Genomic DNA, 23,562 nt, shown 5'->3' with positions numbered 1-23,562 from the left:
ATTGCAGTTTCATCTAAATATGTATGGCATGTATATTTGGACCTGCCCACCTTTCTCTCCAAGGCTAGTTCATGTGCAAATTCCATACTTGATTTTGCACGTGTACAAGCCTCAGGATTGCATGCGAGGGAAGCTGCCAACTTCCTGTGTTTCATATCCTTTTTTCCACCACGATAATAGTTTCATTAAATCAATACCTGCACACTTTTTTGAAAAAGATGCTAGGGCTCAGTCTATGTAGAAAAGCTACTCCATTCACCCTAATCCCCATTCTCCATTTTCTCAGGTGCATTTTCATCTGTTCTTTCTTTATGTATTCTATGACTGAGTGTCTACATGGGATAAGCCATAGTACAGATTAAGGCCTGGCTTTCAGTTAAATTAAATGGGTGATACAATTTATCACTGATTACAGATCCCTTAATGGTAGCCTACTGAACCAAGTTAGTCAGTCAAATGTGCATCTCAGCTGTGTGCCATTCATAATGCCACCCCTTTACCGTGGCTTCTCAGCCTCCACTTAGTCCAGTGGTTCCACTGTGCTGGTTTGCCCTGACAAGTTCTGAGAAACAGCTGTACTATTCAAGAGAACATAAATGACAGTGATAATTGAGGGCAAGAAATACAAAGTGTATTCTTTTCAAAGAAGAAAATAAAGCAATCTAGCAGGAAGGACGTTGAGGCACTTCCATTTCCTGTGGTTATAGCAGGCAAAAAGTAAAATCCCATTTCATTTGTTTATTTTGAGATTTATAAAATGCTTTTCAGTTTATTAATAATTATAGAATAAGTTGAATGATCCTTAATCTTCCGTTATATCTGCTTGTGTGTATCTTTTTAGAATCAAGATGGAAAGATCACAAGAAATGAACTCCGTAGGATTTTAGACTGTATCATGTTCCAAATAAGTGATGATGACTTTCAAGAACTAATCAAGATCATTGACCCAGAGCACACTGGGCAAGTTAGCTACAATAAATTTTTAAACCTGTTTGAAGACAAGGATGCATTAGTAAGTATTCATCTGTACCTTACTACTTGGGGCAAAATTATTTCTTTATTATTTGATTTAGACGATTTAATTACTGCATAGGGTGATTGGAAATAGAAAATGGGGTTTTTTTAGATTTATTTGTCCATACCATTTCAGCCTGGGGCCAGATATCACCACCTGATATCCTGCCCTGCCCTGTATGCACCTATTCGGTCCCATTTGGGATATTCAGTTCTTTCAACCCAGATCTGAAGTGACTTCAGTTTCTCTGGATACAGAAACTCCTGCAGCCCCGCTTCCTGCTGTTGCTGGGATTTGCCAGCATCTCTACTTTTTCCTGTATGATTTTATAAATATAATAGCTTTATGATATCACTTACAGCCTTTTCTAAATATTCACACACCTTGTTGTATATATACATATAAAAAGACATGGCTTTTATTTGTCTGTCAGTTTTTTAAACTTTTATCCTGCCCCACCCCACAAGCGGGCTCAGGGTGGATTACAGCAGTAAAACATAATTTACATTAAAACTTCAATAAAAACACAGAATTCCTGTTAACACCACCCCCAGGCAGCAACCTTACACTTCATCCCTGCCAATAATGCACAAGGGGGGGCAAAAAGGAGGGGGAACGGGCTTTTCAGTTAAGCTGCAACTCATAAGGAAGGGCCCCCTTGACAGGAGACCAGTTGGGAGGCTTTCCAGATTGACTGTTGGACTGGCCTCAACCCTATGCCTGGTGAAACATCTCAGTCTTGCAGGCCCGCTGGAATGATAGAAGATCCTGGTGGGCCCACGTATCCTCTGACAGAGACTCCCAACAGGCTGGAGCCAGGGCTGAAAAGGCCCTGGCTCTAGTCAAGGCCAGTCTAGCCTCCCTGCGGCCCAGGACCACCAGTAGATGTTTGTTGGCTGATCTCAGCACTCTCTGGGGCACATATGGTGAGAGGCAGTCCTGTAGGTATTCTGGTCCCTGTCCACTAAGGTCTTTAGAGGTCAAAACCAACACCTTGAATTTTATCCGGAACTCCATGGGGAGCCAGTGCAGCTGCTGCAAGATGGGAGTAATATGCATCCTAAATGGAACACTGCTGAACACACGCGTGCAGCAGCATTCTGGACCCATTGTAATTTCCGAGTCAAACCTAAGGGAAGCCCTGCATAGAGTGAGTTACAGTAGCCCAATCTGGAGGTGACCATCGCATGGATCACTGTTGTTAGGTCCAGGGTCGAAAGCTAAGGGACAAGCTGCCTGGCCTGCCAAAGATGGAAAAAAGCAGACCAGGCCACTGCTATAACCTGGGCCTCCATTGACAAGGAGGCATCCAGTATCACTCCCAGACTCCTGACCATCGGAGCAGGCACCAATGCCATCCCATCGAAGGCTGGGAGCCAGATCCCCAAATCTAATGGCCCACAATCCAAATACAGGACCTATATCTTCGCAGGGTTCAACTTCAGTCAACTCTGCCTCACCCAGCCAGACACAGCCTCCAAGGCTCTTATCAGGATATCCGGGGCAGAGCTGGGCTGGCCACCCATCAACAGATACAACTGGATGTCATCCGCATACTGGCAACAACCTAGTCCAAAACTCCGTACCAGCTGGGCGAGGGGGCGCACATAAAGGTTGAACAATGAAGGGGAGAGTATCGCCCCTTGTGGGACACTGCACTCCAGTGGGCAGCGTGATGATAGGTCTTCCCTAAGTGCCACCCTCTATCCCCGACTGCAGAAAAAGGAGTCAAGCCACTGTAAGGCTGTCCCTCGTTTTCCCACATCAGCGATTTTTTAAAAATCTTTTTAAAAAATCTTCAAATCTGTTGCTCTTGACTTTGTGCCATATTGAGGAAGTTTTAATTCATATTATTTACACAGACGGATTCCAAATGGATTAATGGTAGAAAGAAGGCTAAAAAGCCATCTGCTGTTCTTGAAGCTTGGAATATTGTAAGTAACTTCTTTAAAACTAAGATTCTTTATCTGTTTCAATGTATAATTCTGCTACACAGAATGATCCAATTCACTGTAAATGTTTGAATTCCCTTGTCAACATTCTTGCATATTAGGCAGAAGATGTTCTAACTGAGCAAATCAAAGGGTACTGGAATGAATTTGACAAAGCATTGCAGGCTTGTGATCCTCGAAACAAAGGAGTTATTAGCAGAAATAATTTCCGAAAAGTTCTTCAGATCTACTGTCCTTCATTAACTGATGACCATTTTATTGCGTAAGTTGCTGATATGACAGATATTGGTCCCTTCAAATATGTTTACTTTTTTTCTGTATTTCATTCTGTGAGTATCTTATATACTGATAGTCAAGTGGCCTTGATTTGAGGAAGCAGGTTAGAGAGATGAAGTTCTTTAATAAACAGTTTTCACTAGTATCCAAGTCTCGTATTCTGGCTTCTCTTTTTATTTATTTAAACCCCACCTTAGCCACCCACAATCAGTAAAAAGGGGAGAGAGGAGCTTTATTTAACTAGTTGGTGGCATGTAAGCTCTAAGTTCCCTAAAGGCTTCTTATGACCCTGAAAGAATAATATGATATTTAATTATGAGTTAAGTATAAACCCTATTTTCACAGCTGTTTTGACTGCACAGATGCAGATGGAACTGAACAAAACATTTATTTACAGAAAATAAGGTGTATAACAAGTGAATGTTTTGTGCAGAATAATAAATATGGAATGTACAACTGGTCTGCATGCCATGGAGATTTTAAACTTTTCCCACTGGGGTTTAACACGTTGAAAGTGTGCCTTAATTATCAAAAACAAACACTGAAGGGGAATTTGATTCCTTGTTCTCCAGATGAGGTTCCTCAGCATTCAAGGTTCATTGTGACCTTTTTACCCCAGCTAACAGGCTTATTGCTCAGGTTCTAGGCCACTCCTTTGCCTCACAGAAAGCCTTGCTACAAGTGACATTTTACACGTGAAGGATAAAGGATCATTTTCGCAAGTCTTTCTGGGAACTGAAGTTCCTCTCCCCCACCCCTTTTCCTTCTGTTCCTTCCCCTCGCTGCCTGAAGAGACAGAGAAAGCCTGCGGCAACAGCAACTTTTGCAAATCGTCTTGCTGGGGGGTGGGGGGAATGCTCCGGAGAAAGCTGAGAAAGTTGCAGCTGCCTGCCCCAAAGATCATTGAGAGCAGGCTTGTGACTGGAGGAACGGTTTGGAAAAGTTGCTGTTGCCGCAGGCTTTCTCTGTCTCTTCAGGCAGTGAGGGGAAGGAACAAAAGGAAAAGGGGTCGGGGAGAGGAACTTCAGTTCCCAGAAAGACTTGCGAAAGTGATCCTTTATCCTTCACGTGTAAAATGTCACTTGTAGCAAGGCTCAGAGATCTTGGAGAACCTGGGCACAGAACAATGTACTTGTTTATTTTACTAAAAACATGTTTCTTTTCCTAACCTGACCCCAAATGCTAACTAAAAACTAAAATAAAAAAGCCTGTCTAAGCTTAGGCTGTTAGCAGGAACTGTGATTCCTTGTCTGAGAGGAATAGTATCTTTCCTCAATTTAATCTGAAGCTGGCTCACCCCCTCCCCTGCAGGGGAGCTCTGTGAGCTCTGATTGGCTGGCAAGTCCTTGGATTTGCATAAGGCTTAAATCGCAAGATTTGGTTCAGAGTCCTGGAGGAAAGGCGGGACTTAGGGGATGATTGACACATTTTAATAAATAAATTAATCCATGAAAGGGGCAGATTAACAGTTTTTGGGATCTGACCCCAAAGAAAACTAGGACCCTTGCACACAGATATGCAGTACATATGTTCCAGATTTTTTTCCCCAGGCAAGCATTGTAATTATTTTAAATCTATGTGTTTTATTCAGGCTGTATCAGAAGTATCAAGACGATACCTCAGAAGGGGTCCTCTACAGAATGCTTTTACATAGTTTAGGAGTTGCTGATCTGCCAAAGGAATTAATAGGCATTAAAAAAAGCCCTTCGCCCCACAGAATGCAGCAGAGGGAAGAAGAAAGGCAGACAAACCTTTCAGAGAGGTATCGTACAAGTGTTTGTGACTGCTAATGTAGACAGCTCCCTGCTAAAGATTAGGAGCAAGGAAGAGACATACAGAACTCTCCTGAGAAGTTTCATTTTCATTGGAAGTTCCTCAGATGTTTTGCCTGAAATGGAATCTCCGGATTCTCTGCCTGTTCCAGCCACAGCCCTTCTTTCTTGTGTTTCTCCCCCTGCTCTCTTCAGCATCTTAATCAGAAGGGGAGCCATGCCCCAAAGCTAGGGGGGACGTTCCTCTTCCCCCCCCCCCAGGGCAGTCAGCAGTGGGTCAGCAACAGAAGAGCTGTCTCTGATTCAGCCAGAGAACTGCAGGAGCCCAGCTGCGGGGTGTTTAAGCCCTGTAAAGGCAGCAGTAGCGGGCAGTGCAGCCTCCTCTTCCCTGCCATGGCTGGGAACAGCGAGCCTGGGAGCTTCGGTGGGCGCGGGGGGAGGGGAGTGGCACTTCTCGCTGTACTTTCCCCTTCCCTTGCCTGGCTGAAAGTGGTGAAGTGGATGGCGGGGCAGGGGGTGGGGGGGATGCCATTGGAGAGAGTGTGACCAGGCCCCTTCCGTGCCTTTCTCAGTGAGCCTGCCTGGGGTGCATGTGCAAAATAGTTGCCGGAGGCCCTCCCCCATGCCACAATGGAGAAAAATGGAGCCAACTCTTCTCATCTGTTGAGGGAAGAAGTTTCCTTTCAGTCTCTAATGGAAGTAGAGAGGGTGGGTGCATCTCCCATCCTGGACCTCTCAGGGAAGAAGTGTACTCCAACCTATAATACAAATGCTTTCATAAATAAATAAAATATTATCATGCATCAAGAAAGAAAGAGTCAAAGAGGTTCAGTCTTTTATTTCTGTAGTTTGGGGTAGTGTTCAGAGGTCTGGAAGAGGGACCCCTGAGCCCATTAAGAGGCCCGGCAAACATAAGCAGAATTCTAAAAGCATAAGCCGGTCTTGACCAGCAGAAAAGGGGAGGCCATGCCTGGGGGTGCAGTGTCTCAGGAAGGTTTCCATATCCCCCCTTTTCTTAATAAAATGGAAATGGAGGTGGTAAGTACCACAAGCAGTCTGGGGTCCCTCTATTGGGTTTTAGTTAAGGCACATTAACTAAACAAACTGCGCGCAGAAAGCTCTCATCCAAGTTAGAGAACCAATAACTGTTTATTTATCTTAAGAAATATATTTACATAAGTTTAGTGGAGAGAAAGAACTAGTAACTGATCTAACGAGCTAGGATGGCTTTAGATTGAAAGTAGGTCATCTCTCTCAGGAGGAGACACCATGCTGCCTCTCCTGGTGCATGCAGGGAAGAAGAGAGAGAGGAGGGGGAGAGAAGGGAAGGAAGGAAGTTCCCTTGGCAGGAAGGAGACTGATAGCAGCCTCTCTATCTAATTATAGTTGTTGCCTTCCTTCTTCTTTGCTGGCAGTCCTAAAGGCCTGAGCAAGAGGCATCGCCAGTCCCTTCTTCTAACACCCTCATCCTCTGCCCCCCATCACTTAATCTAAAGTAGCAAGTGGCTGAGAGAGCTCAGTTGCCCAGAGTACGTGCTTGTGAGGAATCCCAACCCCTCCGCAAATCCCCTTGCTGGGTTTTGGAGTGCCCAGCAGAAGTGGCCACCACTCAAGATATCCCTAATTTTCTATGACCCTCCCTTGAGACACCAGGAGGGATGTGTACATGTCCAAGCAGGCGAGTGTGCATGCAGTAAAAACACATTTTAAGAAAAAACTTTATTTACTAGCATACATCTTATAGAAAAGACAGACATGGATGAAATGAAGATGCATTAGTATACTATGAGTGTCATAGCAGTATTCTGAGAAATAAACCCACAAAGAGAAAAGTAACTTATTTATCTTGAGCACAATGATACCTTGATATTCTTTCTACCACCATCCATGAAGAATGAGTGTGGAGTAGACATGGGCACGAACAGCATTACGAACGCAAAAAAGCCACAAACAGCCCATTCAGTGGTTTGCGAACAAGCTGTTCATGAGACCCCATTCTAGACGAACAAGTGGTCGTCACAAGCCTCATTTGTTGCGTTCGTCTGCTGTTCGTGAAGCCAGACAGTCAGACACCTTCAATCAATTCCCTTGGCAATGGAGGCAGGGACTGCCTGGACTCTGCACTCCTTCTGTCGCCCTGTAACCCCCAATCTAAGCCCAATTTAGCTTGATGGGTAGGTCTTCCTTCCAAGTGTGGAGCTCCAAATTGGTTACAATTGGTTACATGGGAGCAGACACCAGGGGCAAGGGAGGGGGGAGGGGTAGTGTTCTGTAGCCATGGGCACTCCCAATCTCATCCCCGCAAACCCTGTTAGGCAGTTCTGACTGCCAACCACAGACCTCCTGTATTGCTTTATGGGGCCTCTGGTTATAAAAGGCACTGTGCTCCCAGGCTGGCTTTCAGTTTCAGCAGGCAGTGGAGTGGGAGAGAGCTGTTGCTAGCCTTTTGGGAGAGAGACAGGGAGAGTGCATTGGAGCTGGCATTTTTTGTGTGTGTTGTGGGATAGGGATCTATCCCCTCTGATTCCAGGGCTGCTGCCAGGCCCTGGGGCCAAGCTCAGTGGGCACTTCAGCTGAGGGCTCACATTAATACCAGTGCCTGATCTGGTCAGGTTTCTGGGAGTGCTGGCCTAGGGCTCTAGCCCCTCCCTCTGGTTCCAGGGCTGCTGCCAAGCCCTGGGGCCAAGCTCAGTGGGCACCTCGACTGAGGGCTCACATTATTATTAGTGCCTGATCTGGTCAGGTATTTGGAGGAGGTCAAGGAGCTGCTCCAGTTGGCAGCAGAGGATAGAACTTGATGCAACGGGCTTAAATTACATGCAGAAAGGTACCAGCTGGAAATTAGGAAGAACTTTTTCACAGTCAGAGTAGTTCCAAGGTGGAATCAGCTGCCTAGGGAGGTGGTGAGCTCCCCTTCACTGGCAGTTTTCAAGAAGAGGCTGGATGAATATTTGTCAGATATGCTTTAGGCTCATCCTGCATTGGGCAGGGGGTTGGACTAGAAGGTCTGTATGGCCCCTGCCAACTCTGTGATTCTGTGACCTGTGACCTATCTCTCAGCCCAGGACCTAACGACAGTGATCCATGCAACGGTCACCTCCAGGTTGGATTACTGTAACTCGCTCTACGCAGGGCTGCCCTTGGGTATGATCCAGAGACTACAGTGGGTCCAGAATGCTGCTGCATGTGTTTTGACAGATGTTCCTTACAGAACACATATTACACCAATTCTGCAGCAGCTCCATTGGCTCCCCGTGGAATTCTGGATTCAGTTCAAGGTGCTGGTTTTGACCTATAAAGCTCTAAACGGACAGGGACCAGCATACCTGAGGGACTGCCTCTCTCCTTATGTACCCCAGAGAATGCTCCGATCAGCTGGAAAACATCTGCTAGTGGTCCCTGGCCCCAGAGAGGCTCGATTGGCCTCTACCAGGGCCAGGGGCTTTTTGGTCCTGGCCCCAACCTGGTGGAACTCTCTATCTGAGGACGCCCGGTCCCGTCAGGATCTTGTATCATTTTGGTAGGCCTGTAAGATGGAGATGTTCCGCCAGGCATATGGCATGAGATCTTTACTGTGCCTCCCACCGGTCTCCCACCAAGTGTGGGGTTATACAGTGTCCACTGGCTGGCTGCCCGACGTATGGGTACAACATGGGGCTATGTAGTGCCCTTCATTAGCTGACCCACATATGGGTTTCAGTACGCTATGTGTTCGCTTCCCTCCCCTTGTATGTTGGGGGGCGGGAACCTGGAATTGACCCTGTCTTGAGGCAGTTATTATCTGTGGATTTTATTATTTGAACTGGGGCTATGTAGTGCCCTTCATTAGCTGACCCACATATGGGTTTCAGTACGCTATGTGTTCGCTTCCCTCCCCTTGTATGTTGGGGGGCGGGAACCTGGAATTGACCCTGTCTTGAGGCAGTTATTATCTGTGGATTTTATTATTTGAACTGGGGCTATGTAGTGCCCTTCATTAGCTGACCCACATATGGGTTTCAGTACGCTATCTGTTCGCTTCCCTCCCCTTGTATGTTGGGGGGCGGGAACCTGGAATTGACCCTGTCTTGAGGCAGTTATTATCTGTGGATTTTATTATTTGAACTGTTGTTTTTATGAACCTGTCCGGCGCCACCGGACTCGGCCCCGAGGGCGGGGTTGCCACCCTCCAGCTGAGAGGACCAACCCCCCACGGGCTCCCCGACCCCCGACCCCTTACCTGGCCGACGGCGCGGGGGGAAGCCAGGCCCGGCCCCTCGGAGGGCCTCTCCGCACCGTCGAAGACCGGGGGAAGATGCCCGGCTCGGCCGCGGCGCCCAGGGGGGCCAGCTGCGGCAGCCGAGGAGGCCGTGCCGAAGATGCCGGCCGAAGCGAGGGGGCAGGCTGCGGCGGTGAGAGGAGCCGCGGCAGCGACGCCGGCCGTGGCAAGGAGGCCGGCCGCGGAGGCGGCGAGCCCAGCCACGACAGCCCGGCAGAGCCCCCAGCCGCGGGAGCCGGAGCGGCCGCCGCCGGCGCAACCGGCCGCACCTGGGCCGCTCCGGGAAGAGCTTGAGCGGGGGAGGGACTCTGGGGGCGGGGAGGCCCAGCGGGATTGGCCCCAGAGGAAGGCCGACAGGGGAGGAGGCCAACCAGAGGGGCTAGCGGGGACACGGAAGGGTGGGGGGTGGCAGGATTGGTGGAGGTGGTGGGGAGGAAGCTACAAAAGGGCAGCTCCCAAGGACGTCGGGGAGGAAGTGGCTGAGGCGACTGGAGAGAGCCGAGAGAGAGGGACGAGCGTAAACGCCAGAGCTCAGCAGGGAGAGACGGTGGAAGCCGGGTGCCTTAAACCCCCACCGCTCACCCATATCTGAGGCTGAGGGAGCTGCCCTCTGCTGGGCCGCGACGGCGGAAGGTGGGAGCAGCGTGGGGACCGGAGCGGGCGCTCACAGAACCGTTGTTTAATATTTGTATTGTATGTTATAACTGTTGTACCTTGCCCTGAGCCTGCTTGCGGGAAGGGCAGGTTAGAAATGCTAATGCTAATGCTAATAATGTAGTTCCTTTGATATGAAACAAAAATCAAATTGAGTGATTATTCTGTGGCTTTGAGAAAAAGGTGGAATCTCTTCCCTCCTGGTGTTGCTCTCACTAGACATCTACCAGTTGGAAAACACTGCCAACCGCAGCAGAAGCCCAGGCGGACAAGGAGGCAGCTGGGAGCAGCGCTGCTACGTCCTCCCCCCTTTCCCTGCCATTGCTGCTCAGCCCTGGGGGAGAAGAATGCTGCTGCAGTGTCCCTGCTTCTTTCTCCCTTCCTGCACTGGGAGGGGGGGCTGGGGGAGGAATGAAGGCAGGCAAGAGGCAGTGGTGCTGCCTGGAAGGAAGAGGCATGCTGCCCAGGCTGGCGGCAGTGGCCTGGAGCGGGGCGGGGGGGGGCGGGCGGGTGGTAAACTCCCTCACAGGTTTCTTTGTCAGTTTAGCACTTGTCTCCACAACAATTCTGTTTTAAAACTGGCCAGATGGTATAATCTTTAAAATCTGAAGAGCTGGTAATTTTAGCTGTGTAAAACTTCTAGTGTGCAAGTGTTCTCTGTAACTGCAACAATACAGATCGTTAATGTTTAATCAGATATTTTATGGGACCTTATTTAAGATGCATCTCTTTGTTGCCAATCTTCCCATTTTAGAATGAAACAGATTGATGGCCATGCTAACAAATACTCCAAGAACAGAACTGTTGATGAAGTAATTGAAAGGCTGAGTGATGGTATCCTACAACGGAAACCTAGCCTTAGAGACTGTTTTCTTTCCTATAACAAGCAAGCTAGTGGAAAATTGAGTAAAAATGATTTCCGCAAGGTAATTTTAAATTTTATTAGGACTTTCTCATACAAAATGATGTATACTGTTTTGTAGAGCCCTCTTTTGTTTATCATTGTGGCTTCTGTGTAATCCCACAGTGGGTTCTGTTCAGACCCACCAGTGGCTTTGAAAGCTTTCTGGAAATGGAGGAGCGCTCCCCCCCCCTCTCTTCGACTTCTCCTGTGGAAACTGGCATGTGACTGGGGGGAACGTTCATCCCCTCAGAACTCTCTTTGCCGCCTCTGTCCCTCGATCTCCTCAGAGCTACCAATTCTGAGAAAGCTTTCTTTATTGATTTCTTTGACTCCTGTTTGAGTAAAAGGGGGAATTTAAAATATTTTCTTTACTATTTTATCATGGTCCAGAATAACACCACCACCAACATTTGATTTATATACCACCCTTCAGTACAACTTAACGTCCACTCAGAGTGGTTTACGAAGTGTTATTATTATCCTCACAACAAACACCCTGTGAGGTGGGTGGGGCTGAGAGAGCTCTGGAAGAGGTCACCCAGCTGTCTTCAGGTGGAGGAGTGGGGAATCAAACTCCACATTAGAGTCCCACCGCCCTTAACCACTACACCAAACTGGCCCTGTTCAAAAAGTGCTCTAATAACAGCCCTAAGATGGCACGAAATGTCGCAAACTGATAGTCATTCTTTGAGTCTCCTTCCCCTTGGAGATTCAGACAATGTTGTGTTTTACGTCACCAGTTCACCATCAATTCTGGGTATGGAGCGGGGGGGGGGGGTGTCACTGGGGCAGTCGGGGGGGAGGGTAGTTGTGAATTTCCTGCATTGCGCAGGGAGTTGGACTAGATGGCTGTAGAGGTCCTTTCCAACCCTATGATTCTATGAAAAGGTGCATTCCAACAGATCCTCATGTTTATTAGCTCTAGGGGAGAAAAATCTGGCAGCCACAGATGCGCCATCTGCAGTCAACAAAGGCGCTCCTTGCTTAGCTAGAGCTGTTTTGGTTCCATTGGTTCTGTGGTCAGAAACATTTTACAGGACAAGGAACATATTAAAAGAGAACGTGCAAGCATATGCAATAAATGGGCCGCTTCTCCACACAGACCACATCCGTATCTCGTATACTGCTCCGTTCCATATACAGCTGCACCCAGTCCTACTCCCTTGCTGCTCCCCCCTGCATGGGCGCTGCTTCCGTCTCTCGCATCCAGAGGGCATTCCGGTCCATTCCCACGCTTCTGGTCATTACTCTCCTGAGTTACTTGCCTCACGCAGTTCAAAACACCTCACTCACACACACAGCCTCCAGCTCCAAATGTTCAGCTCATTCTGAGATCAGTTGTGATCTCCCTTCTTAATGTTCACCAGATGATACTATGCTAATCTCTCTTTCCCTGAAAAAGGAACCATGTCTTTATTCAGAGCAAACATTTCCTATGGGGAAGTCTCTTGACATTAATATCTTCTTTAGAGCTCATCCTTCCATTGGACTTCCGAGCTTCTGTCACCTTCCTCATCCTTGTGGGACTGTTGCAGGTTTCTGTTAAAACCAGTGTCTGTGTGAGCCATGGTCAGGAAAGTAGAATGTATGTTATAGGGGTAGGCTAGAGTGGTGGGACTTGTTTATTCTTGTTCACGCGGTCCTCAGCACTGCAGTCTTGCAGCACTCTGTCTTGCATTCAGTCCCAGTAACTGCGAGAGCTGTAAACTAAATGTTCTTGGCAGGAAATTGTATTCTTACTGTCCCTGCAAACTGCTGATTACCAGGCCAGAATGGGTCATTATCAGCTCTTTTTAGGGTGGAATATTTCTTTGGCTTCATTGCACAGAACAACTAGAAAGTATTACTGCCTGGGGCAGAGAAATTCAGAGTAGCAGACAAATTCTGCTGAATATGTGGCCAACTGTGCTAGCTGGTCTATAGCCTCTGCTGTCATTATAGACGCTTGGCTTGCCTAATGACACTCGGGCCAGAGTGGGGGACGTGCCCTGTGACGGCCAATGCCATGTTCCCCTCCCAGACAGATGATGCCGTGGGCAAAATAAGGAAAAGCAGGCTACAATTAAGGGCCACCTTCTTCCTGTAAAGGAAAAGGCTGTTCTCAGCCCCTGCAACAGAACCCTTACCACTGCTCCAAGGGGTATTATCTTACCCCTCTGATTCGTCTACCAAGGCTTCTTATGGTCCTTCTCGTCAGCATTCTAAAATGACTTATTTCTAAGCCAAACGCAAGCAAACTGCTCCGTCTTGTTGAGATTCTCAGCATAAATCCAAACAATCATTCTGACTACCTGTTTCCGCCTAGGCAGGCCAGCAGCTTATTTATTTGTTTTCAAGGTGTTCACCTTTCAAGGATTCTCTTTATTGTTGATTCTGGTTACTTTATAAAGTTTGCAAGTTTTGCTTGTTTCTCGGCTCAGCACCTTCCTCTGTGATGAGTTTCTGTTTCTTCTCAATAAAGGAGCCATTCAGCAGGTTCTGTCATCTGAGATGGCCCAGGGGATTTACTCCTGCTATTGTCTAGTGGATAAAAAGGTTGCTCAAAAGAGGCCCATTTTGGATCTCCGAGATCTAAACAATGGCATTTTAGTTTCCAAGTTCTGGATGGTTATCTTCTGTTGTTCAGTTTTTGGAAATAAATGTTTGGTTTGCTGTGTTCAATTTAAAAGATACCTATTTTAATCTTTCTATTCACCCTTTCTGTAGAAAATTTCTCCATTTTCAATATGGAGACCTTTTCTTACTGTACAAGGTACTTCTGTTTGTTTGGCAAATGCTTACTAAATGTATGTCAGTCATGGTGGATCAACTAAGGTGAAAGGTTATAATATTTCCTCCTACTTCGATGATCGGTTAGTTGGCTGTTACCGCTGGCTTGGCCTCTCCACCCACTTGCAGCTCATTTGGCACACAGTGAGCCAGCTCAGTCTGTTGGTCAATGGGGAGAAATCTGTTCTTGTCTCATCCAACTCCATCCAGTTGATTGGTGCAATCCTGGATTCTTGCCACATCAAGGGCTTCTTCCCAATAGAGTATGCTTTCTATTGAAAATCGAGTGGCCCAATTTTCTGGCTGTCATTTTTAATCTGTCATTCCTTATGGCTCTGACAACCATGGTGGTTCCCTTTGCTTGCCTCTTTCTAGGGCCTTCACAAAAGGGGGTTCTTCACTCTTTTGACCTATTGCTTCCTTTCTATCCACAGACTTACTGTATGAACCTGGGATGGTTGTCTCAAAACTGCAGTTAATTCTGTGGGACTGCCTTTGTTTCTCTTGGTATCAATGTCACCACAGAGGCCTCCCTCACTAACTGGGGAGTTCACTGTTAAGGGTTTGATGGCTGGTGGATCTTGGTCTGTTCTTCTTGAATCTCATTATCATATTAGCCTTTCAGAGCTCAAAGCAGTGAAAAAATGCTTTCTTTTCTTTTGCAATGGTGTTACAAAACAAAGTAGTTCAAATTGCCATGGATTATATCACAGCCATGTTTTACCTCAGCATGCAGGGAGGTACTTCATCCCAGGTATTCTACTTGAATGCTTAGGCCGTTGGGCACTGGGGCACAGCCCACTTCCAGGCCTCTGAAGCCATGCATGCAGTGGGGGAGGACAACTGCCTGGCAGACACCTGGAGCAGAAGCCCTCCCACCTACCACAAGTGGTCTGGCTACACCTTCATCTTGTCTTTGACTAGTGGGGCTTCTGCATGGTAGATCTATTTGCCACACAATGCCCTGCTTTTTGTTTCTTTGCTGCCAGGTACCACCTGTCATTAAGGATGCTTTCCTTAGTTTGGACAGGAAATCTGTTTTATATTCCCTTCCAACTCCCTCATTGGAGGATATGATCTACTAGAGAGCCAGTTTGGTGTAGTGGTTAAGAGCGCAGGACTCTAATCTGGAGAGCCAGGTTTGATTTCCCGACTCCTCCACTTGAAGCCACCTGGGTGGCCTTGGGCTAGTCACAGTTCTCTGGAGCTCTCTCAGCCCCACCCACCTCACAGGATGTTTGTTGTGGGGATAATAGTAACATAGTTTGTAAACTGCTCTGAGTGGGCATTAAGTTGTCCTGAAGGGCGGTATATAAATGGAATGTTGTTGTTGTTGTTGTTAGACCATGTTCATCGTATTCTAGTTGCACCCTTTTACCTTGTAGGCCTGATTTGCTGCTTCTTTGCCTCTGTCTCAGAATTCCTGCATCCCAGCCCCTACAAAACTTCCCCTCCTCTCCTGAGACCGTTCCCTCCACCACAGTGTTGCTGCTCTCCGTCTCATAGAGTCGCACATCCATCTGCTTATTCCACCTTCTCTGCAGCAGTAGCTGCAGTTCTTAAGGGTATCTGCATGGTAGGCTGCTCCTGTTGGGAGATATGGAGTAGCTCTTCAGCTGACACTGACCCATCCCCTATGCGGAGCTGCATTGGAACTGTGTCTGCATTGCCTCTTGGAGCTGCCCAGGATGCCAACTTTGAACTGTGGTTTGCTGGAAGGCAAGGAAAGTAGAGAAAGATCCTTCAAGGCAAGAGGCACAAAGGGTGCCTACAGATAAGATTTAACCACTTGGCTAAATTAGTCACATCTCAGTAACAATATTGAAAATGTATATTTTAAATTTCAGAAGTCTGTATGCAAAAATAAAGATCTTAAGCCCACCAATTAACTCCCAATCAATTTCAGTAGGAGTTAAAGACAACTTTTTCTTGTGAAATTGTTTAAAGCTACACATCTGCCTTATGGCAAACCACCCCGTAAAATGTATTGTCAAAGGCTTTCACGGCTGGAGAACAATGGTTGTTGTGGATTTTCCGGGCTGTATAGCCGTGGTCTTGGCATTGTAGTTCCTGACGTTTCGCCAGCAGCTGTGGCTGGCATCTTCAGAGGTGTAGCACCAAAAGACAGAGATCTCTCAGTGTCAAACTGAGAGATCTTTTACAGTTTGACACTGAGATCTCCCTGTCTTTCGGTGCTACACCTCTGAAGATGCCAGTCACAGCTGCTGGCGAAACGTCAGGAACTACAATGCCAAGACCACAGCTATACAGCTCAGAAAATCCACAACAACCACCCCATAAAATGTCTGCCAAGAAAACGTCGTGATATGACGTCCCCCCATGAGTCAGTAATGACTCAGTGCTTGCACAGGAGGACTACCTTTACCTTTACATATTTGCCTTATGCTCAGTATTAAGAAATATCTCATTGCTTTTCTTCTTATTCTTTTGAAGTTACTGGAAGATATTTATATGCCAATGGAAGATGATCAGTTTAATCTACTCATAGAGAAAATAGGATTTCCAAATGGAGGACTGAGTTATCTTGATTTTGTGGCAATATTTGAAGGTAACAAGATATTGTTATTCCCCACAAGAAGATCAGTAACAGCGGTATGGGAAGCAACCTGTACATGCTGTTTGTCTCTTCTGAGCCGTCTTTGCAGGAGAGGTGTCCACAACTGGTAGCAACCATGTCATTCCTGTTCTTTAACAACCAGGCCTAAGCTTGTTCTTTGCAAATGTTCTGTTCTTTATTGTTAATCTGTGGTACTATGATACTGTGATACTACTAGGGGTGTGCGCGCACGCACACACACACAGAATTCAGGAAATTCAGATTCAGTATTTTGGAGTCCCAAAAAATTCAGAATTCTGGGAATATCGAACCAAATCTCTAATGTGGTTTGGCCATGTTAAAGAAATTCAGTTTAATTTGGCCATTAATCTCTATAGGAAAATCAATCTGGGAGCTATCCTGGGGCCTGGGGGAGAGGTATTTTTCCAAGAAAACTTGTCCAGATTTTCAGAGAACCTATTCTTGATTGTCCTCTAAAGACCATCCAAGTTTCATGGACCCCAGGGGCCAATTCTATGGGCCCCATTCTCCATTATCCCACATGGGGAAAAAGTCAAAGCTGACTTCCACTGTAGAAGCACACCGGGGCAAGGCTGCCATGGCCAAAGCACACTCCAGTGCAAGCTGAGCTCATCCCAGAGAAAGTCCAATAGAACCAAAAAGAAGCACAGGAACTGAATCCCCCCCAGAACCAAAGTGAAACAATGGGACCAACAGCACTCCGGATAATCCCATTCGTTCCACCCAAACCACACTGAAACAAGGGACACTGTTGCAACTTAGCCAAACAGAACCAGTGCCATTCACAGCAGCCAGGCACAGGGATCAGCCAGTGGGAGAGCACCACAGAACAGAACCAAGCAGTGCCCAGCCACAAGCACGAGGCGTTCCCTTGCTTGAGTTTGCTTCTGTTGCGGGGCTCCTTCTTTGGGGGCCGATAGAACTAGCCCTTGGGGGCCAATGTTCATAGACCTTGGAGGGGGGTGGTCTTTAGAGGATGGTCGTATACAGGTTCCCTGCAAATTTGGTGAATTATGGTTGAAAAATAACCCTCTTCCCCTCGCCAATGCAACAAAGGGGCAGGAGCTGCCACTTCTTTGCAGGGGAGCAGCAAAGGAACAGCTGAGCTTCGTTTACTGAATTTTACTGAATTAATTTGGGGGTTTAAGGCTGGAATGCTGAATCTGATTTAGTATTGCCTATTTTGATTCAGAAAAGCCGAATTTTACCAAATCAGCAAAAAATGACTTTTCCCCTGAATTCTGGACCCAAACTGCACGCCCCTAAATTATATAATTGTATTTCCATTGTCAGTAGCAGTTGGTTTAATTGTATATGGCCAAAGGCCGTCACAATACAAAATTAAAAAACAGTAAAAATACAGCATAAAATACAGTTATTAAGTATTTCCATTATCATTATTGATATGTTAACTTGGTGAAGGTTAATGGACATAGAAAGGATAAAGGAATTTATTTCTAACTTGAGAGCTAAACAATGTGGTTTGCATTCCTTCACCAATCCAATTAATGTATCACAATTACAATCCATGTCAGAGGCTTGCTGTGCTTGTCAGTTTGGTGTAGTGGTTAAGAGCGGCAGGACTCTAATCTGGAGAGCCGGGTTTGATTCCCCACTCCTCCACTTGAAGCCAGCTGGGTGACCTTGGGCTAGTCACAGTTCTCCAGAGCTCTCTCAGCCCCACCCACCTCACAGGGTGATTGTTGTAGGGATAATAACAACATACTTTGTAAACTGCTCCGAGTATGTGTTAAGTTGTGCTGAAGGGTGGTATATAAATCAAATGTTGTTGTTGTCCTGAAATCCTGAGAAGGAAGCAAATTCTCCCATATCAGGACCTGGCATAAAAACTGAGAGGAGGGGAGGCCAGCCACTGACTCACTCAGTGGCCTTGTGCAGCACTGAGGAGGGGATGCTGTTGCTGTTGCTGAATACAGTTCCTCCTCCTGGTTGCGAGTGACTGTCCTTTCATGCAGGACAAAAACTGCCTTTCCTGAATATGCAAGTCATGGTTATTTCCCCCATAGCTTGATGCTACGGCTGCTGGCTAGGAGGAGGATGGGGTGCCCTATGCCATAGTGGTTGTTGCTCCTCTTTCCTGCTTCATGTAAAGCAAGGAAATGAGTTTAACTTGAATCCACTAAAGCATAATAATTCATGGATCCAGAATAGGAGCAGCAAGTCTGTAGCTGAATGCCGTGATTTCTTTTGTAGTCATGTGAATCTTAACCAACAGCTCTGCTTAGTAAACAAAAACACTGCATCAAGGTTGCATTCAGATAACTGAATAACCCATGGTTTCTTTGGTCTGGAAACAAGCCTTAGATTTTCTCAGGCTCATATGTTTCACGGTGAAATCATGGTTTGGAATTTTGGGAGCTGAGTTCAGGGTTACAGCAAATTGTCTCTTGTTCCAGGTCAAGAAGTTTTCTATCTCTGTGCTGCATATGGGGGGGTGGTGGTAAAGGAGGATGTAAGCCAAGGACTTCTGAGATTCAGAAGAACACACAGGTCTTGTTCTTGCACCAAGCAAACTATAGTTGCTGCTGTAGAATAGTGGTTTATTGGCTGGACTGTAAATCAACTCTGCTGGTTCGAATCCCACTCCTGCCTTGGGGAAGCCACTCTTCTCTCAGCCCCAGCTCCCCAGTTGTATTATGAAGATAAGAATAATGCTGACTTTGTCACCACTCTGAGTGGGGCCCTTATCTGTCTAGAAGAGCAGTATGTAAGCACACTGTTGCTGTTGTTATAGTCTATTAAGTTATTTCTAGGAATAATTAACAGATTTTGACCATTATGTAAATCTTTAAGTTAGTTGTCCAAAAAGCAGTCCTGCTGAGGATAGCAGTGAAATGTTTTTGCCAAAAACTGCATATGGCACGCAAGTTAAATTACCCAGTTTTTGAGAGTTTCTCCTTTCCTTTCTACTTGCATTGGAAATTGATAAGTTAGTAACAACCACAGCATCTCACGGCCAATTTATTGCTAGAACATCTCACAAGCAAATTATTGTGATGGTAAGCAACTTGGGAAACTCAAAGGTTTTAAATATATATTTTGTTGATAAAGAATTGGATTGATGCCCAGTATGCAAATCTGCCTCATATGACAGTCAAGAGAGATCACTGCAGATTATTTGATTATTATGTAACAATTTTAGATTCTAGACTGACTGGACTGGGACACACTACACAACACCAAGTAAACACCAGCAAGTGCCACTTTGTGTCAGCTGAAGAGTGCCTTAGCCAGTTTAGCGATAAACTGGTGGAAGAATATGGGGTAATCACACTCAGCTTTTTATTATTGATTCCCATTCTAAGTTACTACTGTGTTATAAATATCTGATGACCTGGCATGTGTTTGTCATGTGCACTGACTGAAACACAAAGGATGGCAAAGATGGGCCCCCTCAAAGGCCTTCTGTTGCCACCTTCTAAGAATTCTCCCTGCACTGTAAAAAAATCCAAATATTCCCCACATTTAGATCAGGGGAAATCTTTACGTTTTGCTAGAAATTTATGGAAATAAAATGGGTGAGTTGCAGGTCGGGCTTTCCCACTTTGTGGAAGGGAGTGTTTGATATTCTGTGCAAGCAGAATCAAGCTGTGCAGCAGAAGCCAGACTCTTGCAGCCCAGTACTGGGGGTGGCTTGTGGTGGTGGCGGCCAGCTGCCTGTGCCGCTAATCACCCCCCCCTGCCAAGGGGATTCAGAAAGGGGTGGCTGGCAGCCAGAAGCACTTGCTCCAGGACCTCCAGGAGAGAAACACCCCCCGCATCCCTAGCAGCTGCCCCATTGTGGATGAAGAACATCACAAGAGTGCAACAGCGCAGCTGAGATGGACAGGGGAAGCAGCCAATCACTGCAGAGAATGGGGAGGGACCCAGTCCTTGGGCATGTATGCATTGTTGTCTAGAGGGGCCAGGTGCTGCAGAGGCAGACCAACTCCCAGCTCCAGTCAACAGGCCCCGCAGAGTCACAGGAACAGCCCAAGGCTTGAACAGGGAAAGGAGCCACATCCCCACACACTGCAGTCCCAGTTGCACTCCTCAAGCCCAAAAGGACCCAGTCTAGGTGGCTCAGGGCAAGGCATGGCCCCGGGATGGTTCGTGCCGTGCACAGCATCCTGTCCTCAACCACACTGGTTAAGGTGCTCTGCAGACTGCTCCTAACTTGATGGCGATGCAGGAGGCTCAGCAGCTGGGGCCAGGCAGGCCTGACAGCAAGACCAGGGATTACAGCTGCCAGCTCCCCCAGCAGCCCTTCTGTGCACCCCAGCCACTCATCCATGCTTTACGTGACAGCCACCACCCTTAAGGTGCTCCGAGCCTCCCGCTGGTCCTCTGCGAGCTCATCCCAGAACTTGCTGACCCCGAGCCACAGCATCCTTCCATTCAGTCTTGGTCTCCTAGTGCGATGGCCTCCCACATGGCTGTAAACGGGAGGGATATGTGTTGGGCAGGACCCAGGGCCTATAACCTGGGCCTAGGCAATAGGTCCACCTCACTGGCAACCCCTCCCTGTCTCCAATGGAGCCTGCAGCAGGCACAGTTCCTGGTGCAGCCACAGGACACACAACTGCAAGAACACCCCTCTTCCCATCCCACTCTACAGCCCTGACCCCTACAGAGGAGGTGGATTCCATTGGCAGTGATGGCATGGGGCAACCGCGAGGGAGGGCAAGCCCAAGGAAACACAATCACACTACCAGGTGTATACTATAATTCAATTATATTGTTAAAGTGCAAGTGCTCCGTAGAGCCTATAACACAAATCCACACAATTTATAATATATCCTCAAAGTTTCTGCCAGGTAAGACCTTTTACTGAAAGCTAAGTCCAACAAATAGTCCACAATATTATTAGGTTCTAATTCCTTTGGGTGAGGTGGACATCAGTGGAGACCAGTGGGCATATTCCGTGCAGCGGTACGAAGCGCCAGGAATCCAAAGACTCCAGTCAGTTGGCAGTGAGCCTGCCAGCTCACAATTCTGCTCGTTCCGACGTCTCTTTGTCCCAGCCAATACTTTACTACAAATCACATTTGTCCACTTGTATTTGTATTGTCTTTTTTAATTCTAATATTACAAATATATAAATATATAAACTGGACTTACTGGTATTCTTCACTAGTTAGGTATATCACCATCACATTAGTCACTATCCATCCATCTGGCATGTACGGCCCCAATTAGCTGAATACTTTATATACTCACAGTCATTGACTATACAACTTAATTTAAAGGGAACTCAGTAATAAACATATGAAGGAACAGGCATCAAACAAGGTACAATTACAAAAGTTTCAACCACAACTCACAGTAGTGTTACAAAAACACCGAAAGATCTGTTTCATTATTAAGTCAATTTGGAGCAAGACTGTCCATTCTAAAAATCCATTGTGCTTCTGCCTGTGGCAAAGCTTTAACAATATTCTCAGTAGATTTAATGACCTCTAATACAGAATATTTCAATTCCCGTTCACTTCTATGATGGAGCTCAAAATGTTCCACAAGAGGTGCTTCTAAATTTTTGGTCCATATTTTTGAAAGATGTTCCTGTATGCGAGTGCGAATAGGGCTTTTCGTGCTTCCGATGTATAATAAAGTGCAAGTGAATTTCATAATGTACACCACGTTGGAAGTAGCGCACGTATAAAAATTTTTGGAGTAGAGAAGGGTCCCAATGCGTGGATGTTTGAAAGATGTTAAATCAGTACTCAGTGAGCAGATGTCACAATGGCTGCATGCAAAATGCCCACGCGGCGAATTTCCTTGGGGGCGATGTAGCTTTAAATTCGAGCGTACCTTGCAATAAAAGACTTACCTGGCAGAAACTTTGAGTTCCCGATTCGCACTCGCCATCCATGGTGCAGGTTATACCACTGGGGGACTGTAGGAACCAATCCAAATGTGGCATGCCCCTGGGCACACCCCTTCCCCTGCTACACGGAGGGTTACTGGCAGGACAGTGAAGATGCACTCATGGCCAGCCAACATGGCTGTGCTATGCAGTTTTACACCAGCATAAACCTGGGATGTGCCGGCATGACTCACGTAGTGATCAAGTGGAGCACAAGTGGACAGGGAGGAATGCACGCGAGTCTGTTCACTTGCCGTTCAAGTGTCATTCGTCACTTGTCACTTGGCCCTAAATTCCACTGGCGTATCACCTAGTAACCTCCCCAAGTGCTGTTAGTCTGATGGTGATCATATTCTAATGATGGTGAAACTATTGGATGTGTCCGGATTAGCAGTTCTGGAAGAATGTGAAACTCTAAAAATGTTTCTTTAAAATCATATGGACTACGAAAATGGTTCCCAGCCAACTGTGGTAAGCAAATACCATTTTTGAGGTGCTCAGATCAAGGAAACAGAGAAACAGAAGGGTCTCGGGGCCAGTGACAATCCTGAAGGAGGACAACCGGTTCGTAAAGCACCTCAGATGGGTCTTTTCCAACCACGTCTTGGAGACTTTCAAGGAAGGAGTTTCAACTCTTTTTCTACATGGCCTGTTTTGAAACAGTGTTCAACATTTTACCCCTTGTGCAAAAGATTGGGAACAATGACTCGTTTTAAAAATACTCCTAGCTGTGTAGTTAGTGATTTGTTTTAACACAAAAGGTCAGCTATTGACATGAAACTGCATATTTCCTGTTAGGACCCATACATTGCCTTCCGTAAAATCGATAAGAACCATGATGGCATAGTCACCACGCTGGATCTCCGACGCCTCCTGGACACCTTTTTGATCAACATGACTGAGGAGGAGTTTACACGTCTGCTTGGCATCTTGGGAATGAATGTGACATCCACATTCAACTACCCAGAGTTCCTTCAGCTGTTCCAAGAATATGCAACTAAAGAGACACGCCCTTGGCTGACCCCATTTTACAAGTAAGAAGGGCAGCAATCTCATAGATTAATGTGGTTGATATGTTAAATATACAGTATAGTATGGAACCTATGTCATATAGTATATTATAGAATACACAGATACAAAATAATTTATGATGTTTGTCCCATCTGTTTCTGTTGCAATCCTAAGTATATTTGGCAGCAAATAAACTTGCTTTAGTTTCTTAAGTAAACTTATTCTAGTTTCTTCAGACTTATTGATAGTTACTTTTATAGGCTGCCTTGTAGATCGTTGAAAGGCTGGATATGAATATTACATATAAAAATCAAATACCTTCCGTGTATTACTGTTATTGAACTAATTCTTTTGGTGACCATGAGCTGTATTGGTACCTTTTGAGCAACACAACATTTTAAAGACTGTTGTATTACATCTGTGGTTCACCAAGCTGTAGTAGTGTTATGGGGAGTGGCTACAAAGGCATCGCAGCTCTGTACTTTG

General features: G+C 46.4%; 1 protein-coding gene across 1 annotated transcript in view; it reads left to right on the top strand.

Moving 5' to 3' along the window:
- The window catches only part of EFCAB6 (EF-hand calcium binding domain 6), a 213,855-nt gene that overhangs the window by 74,563 nt on the left and 115,730 nt on the right, over positions 1-23,562 (top strand). Inside the window, exons 11-18 of the mRNA XM_055000612.1 lie at positions 842-1,012; positions 2,878-2,949; positions 3,069-3,229; positions 4,835-5,005; positions 10,682-10,853; positions 16,055-16,169; positions 19,363-19,484; positions 22,864-23,099. Of these exons, the coding sequence (XP_054856587.1) occupies positions 842-1,012; positions 2,878-2,949; positions 3,069-3,229; positions 4,835-5,005; positions 10,682-10,853; positions 16,055-16,169; positions 19,363-19,484; positions 22,864-23,099 (1,220 nt within the window). The remainder of the gene's footprint in view (positions 1-841; positions 1,013-2,877; positions 2,950-3,068; positions 3,230-4,834; positions 5,006-10,681; positions 10,854-16,054; positions 16,170-19,362; positions 19,485-22,863; positions 23,100-23,562) is intronic.

Source organism: Eublepharis macularius, chromosome 16, assembly GCF_028583425.1.
Source record: "Eublepharis macularius isolate TG4126 chromosome 16, MPM_Emac_v1.0, whole genome shotgun sequence".
Lineage (NCBI taxonomy): Eukaryota > Metazoa > Chordata > Lepidosauria > Squamata > Eublepharidae > Eublepharis > Eublepharis macularius.
The sequence above is the reverse complement of the archived record's forward strand: the minus strand, read 5'-3'. Positions and strand labels throughout refer to the sequence as shown.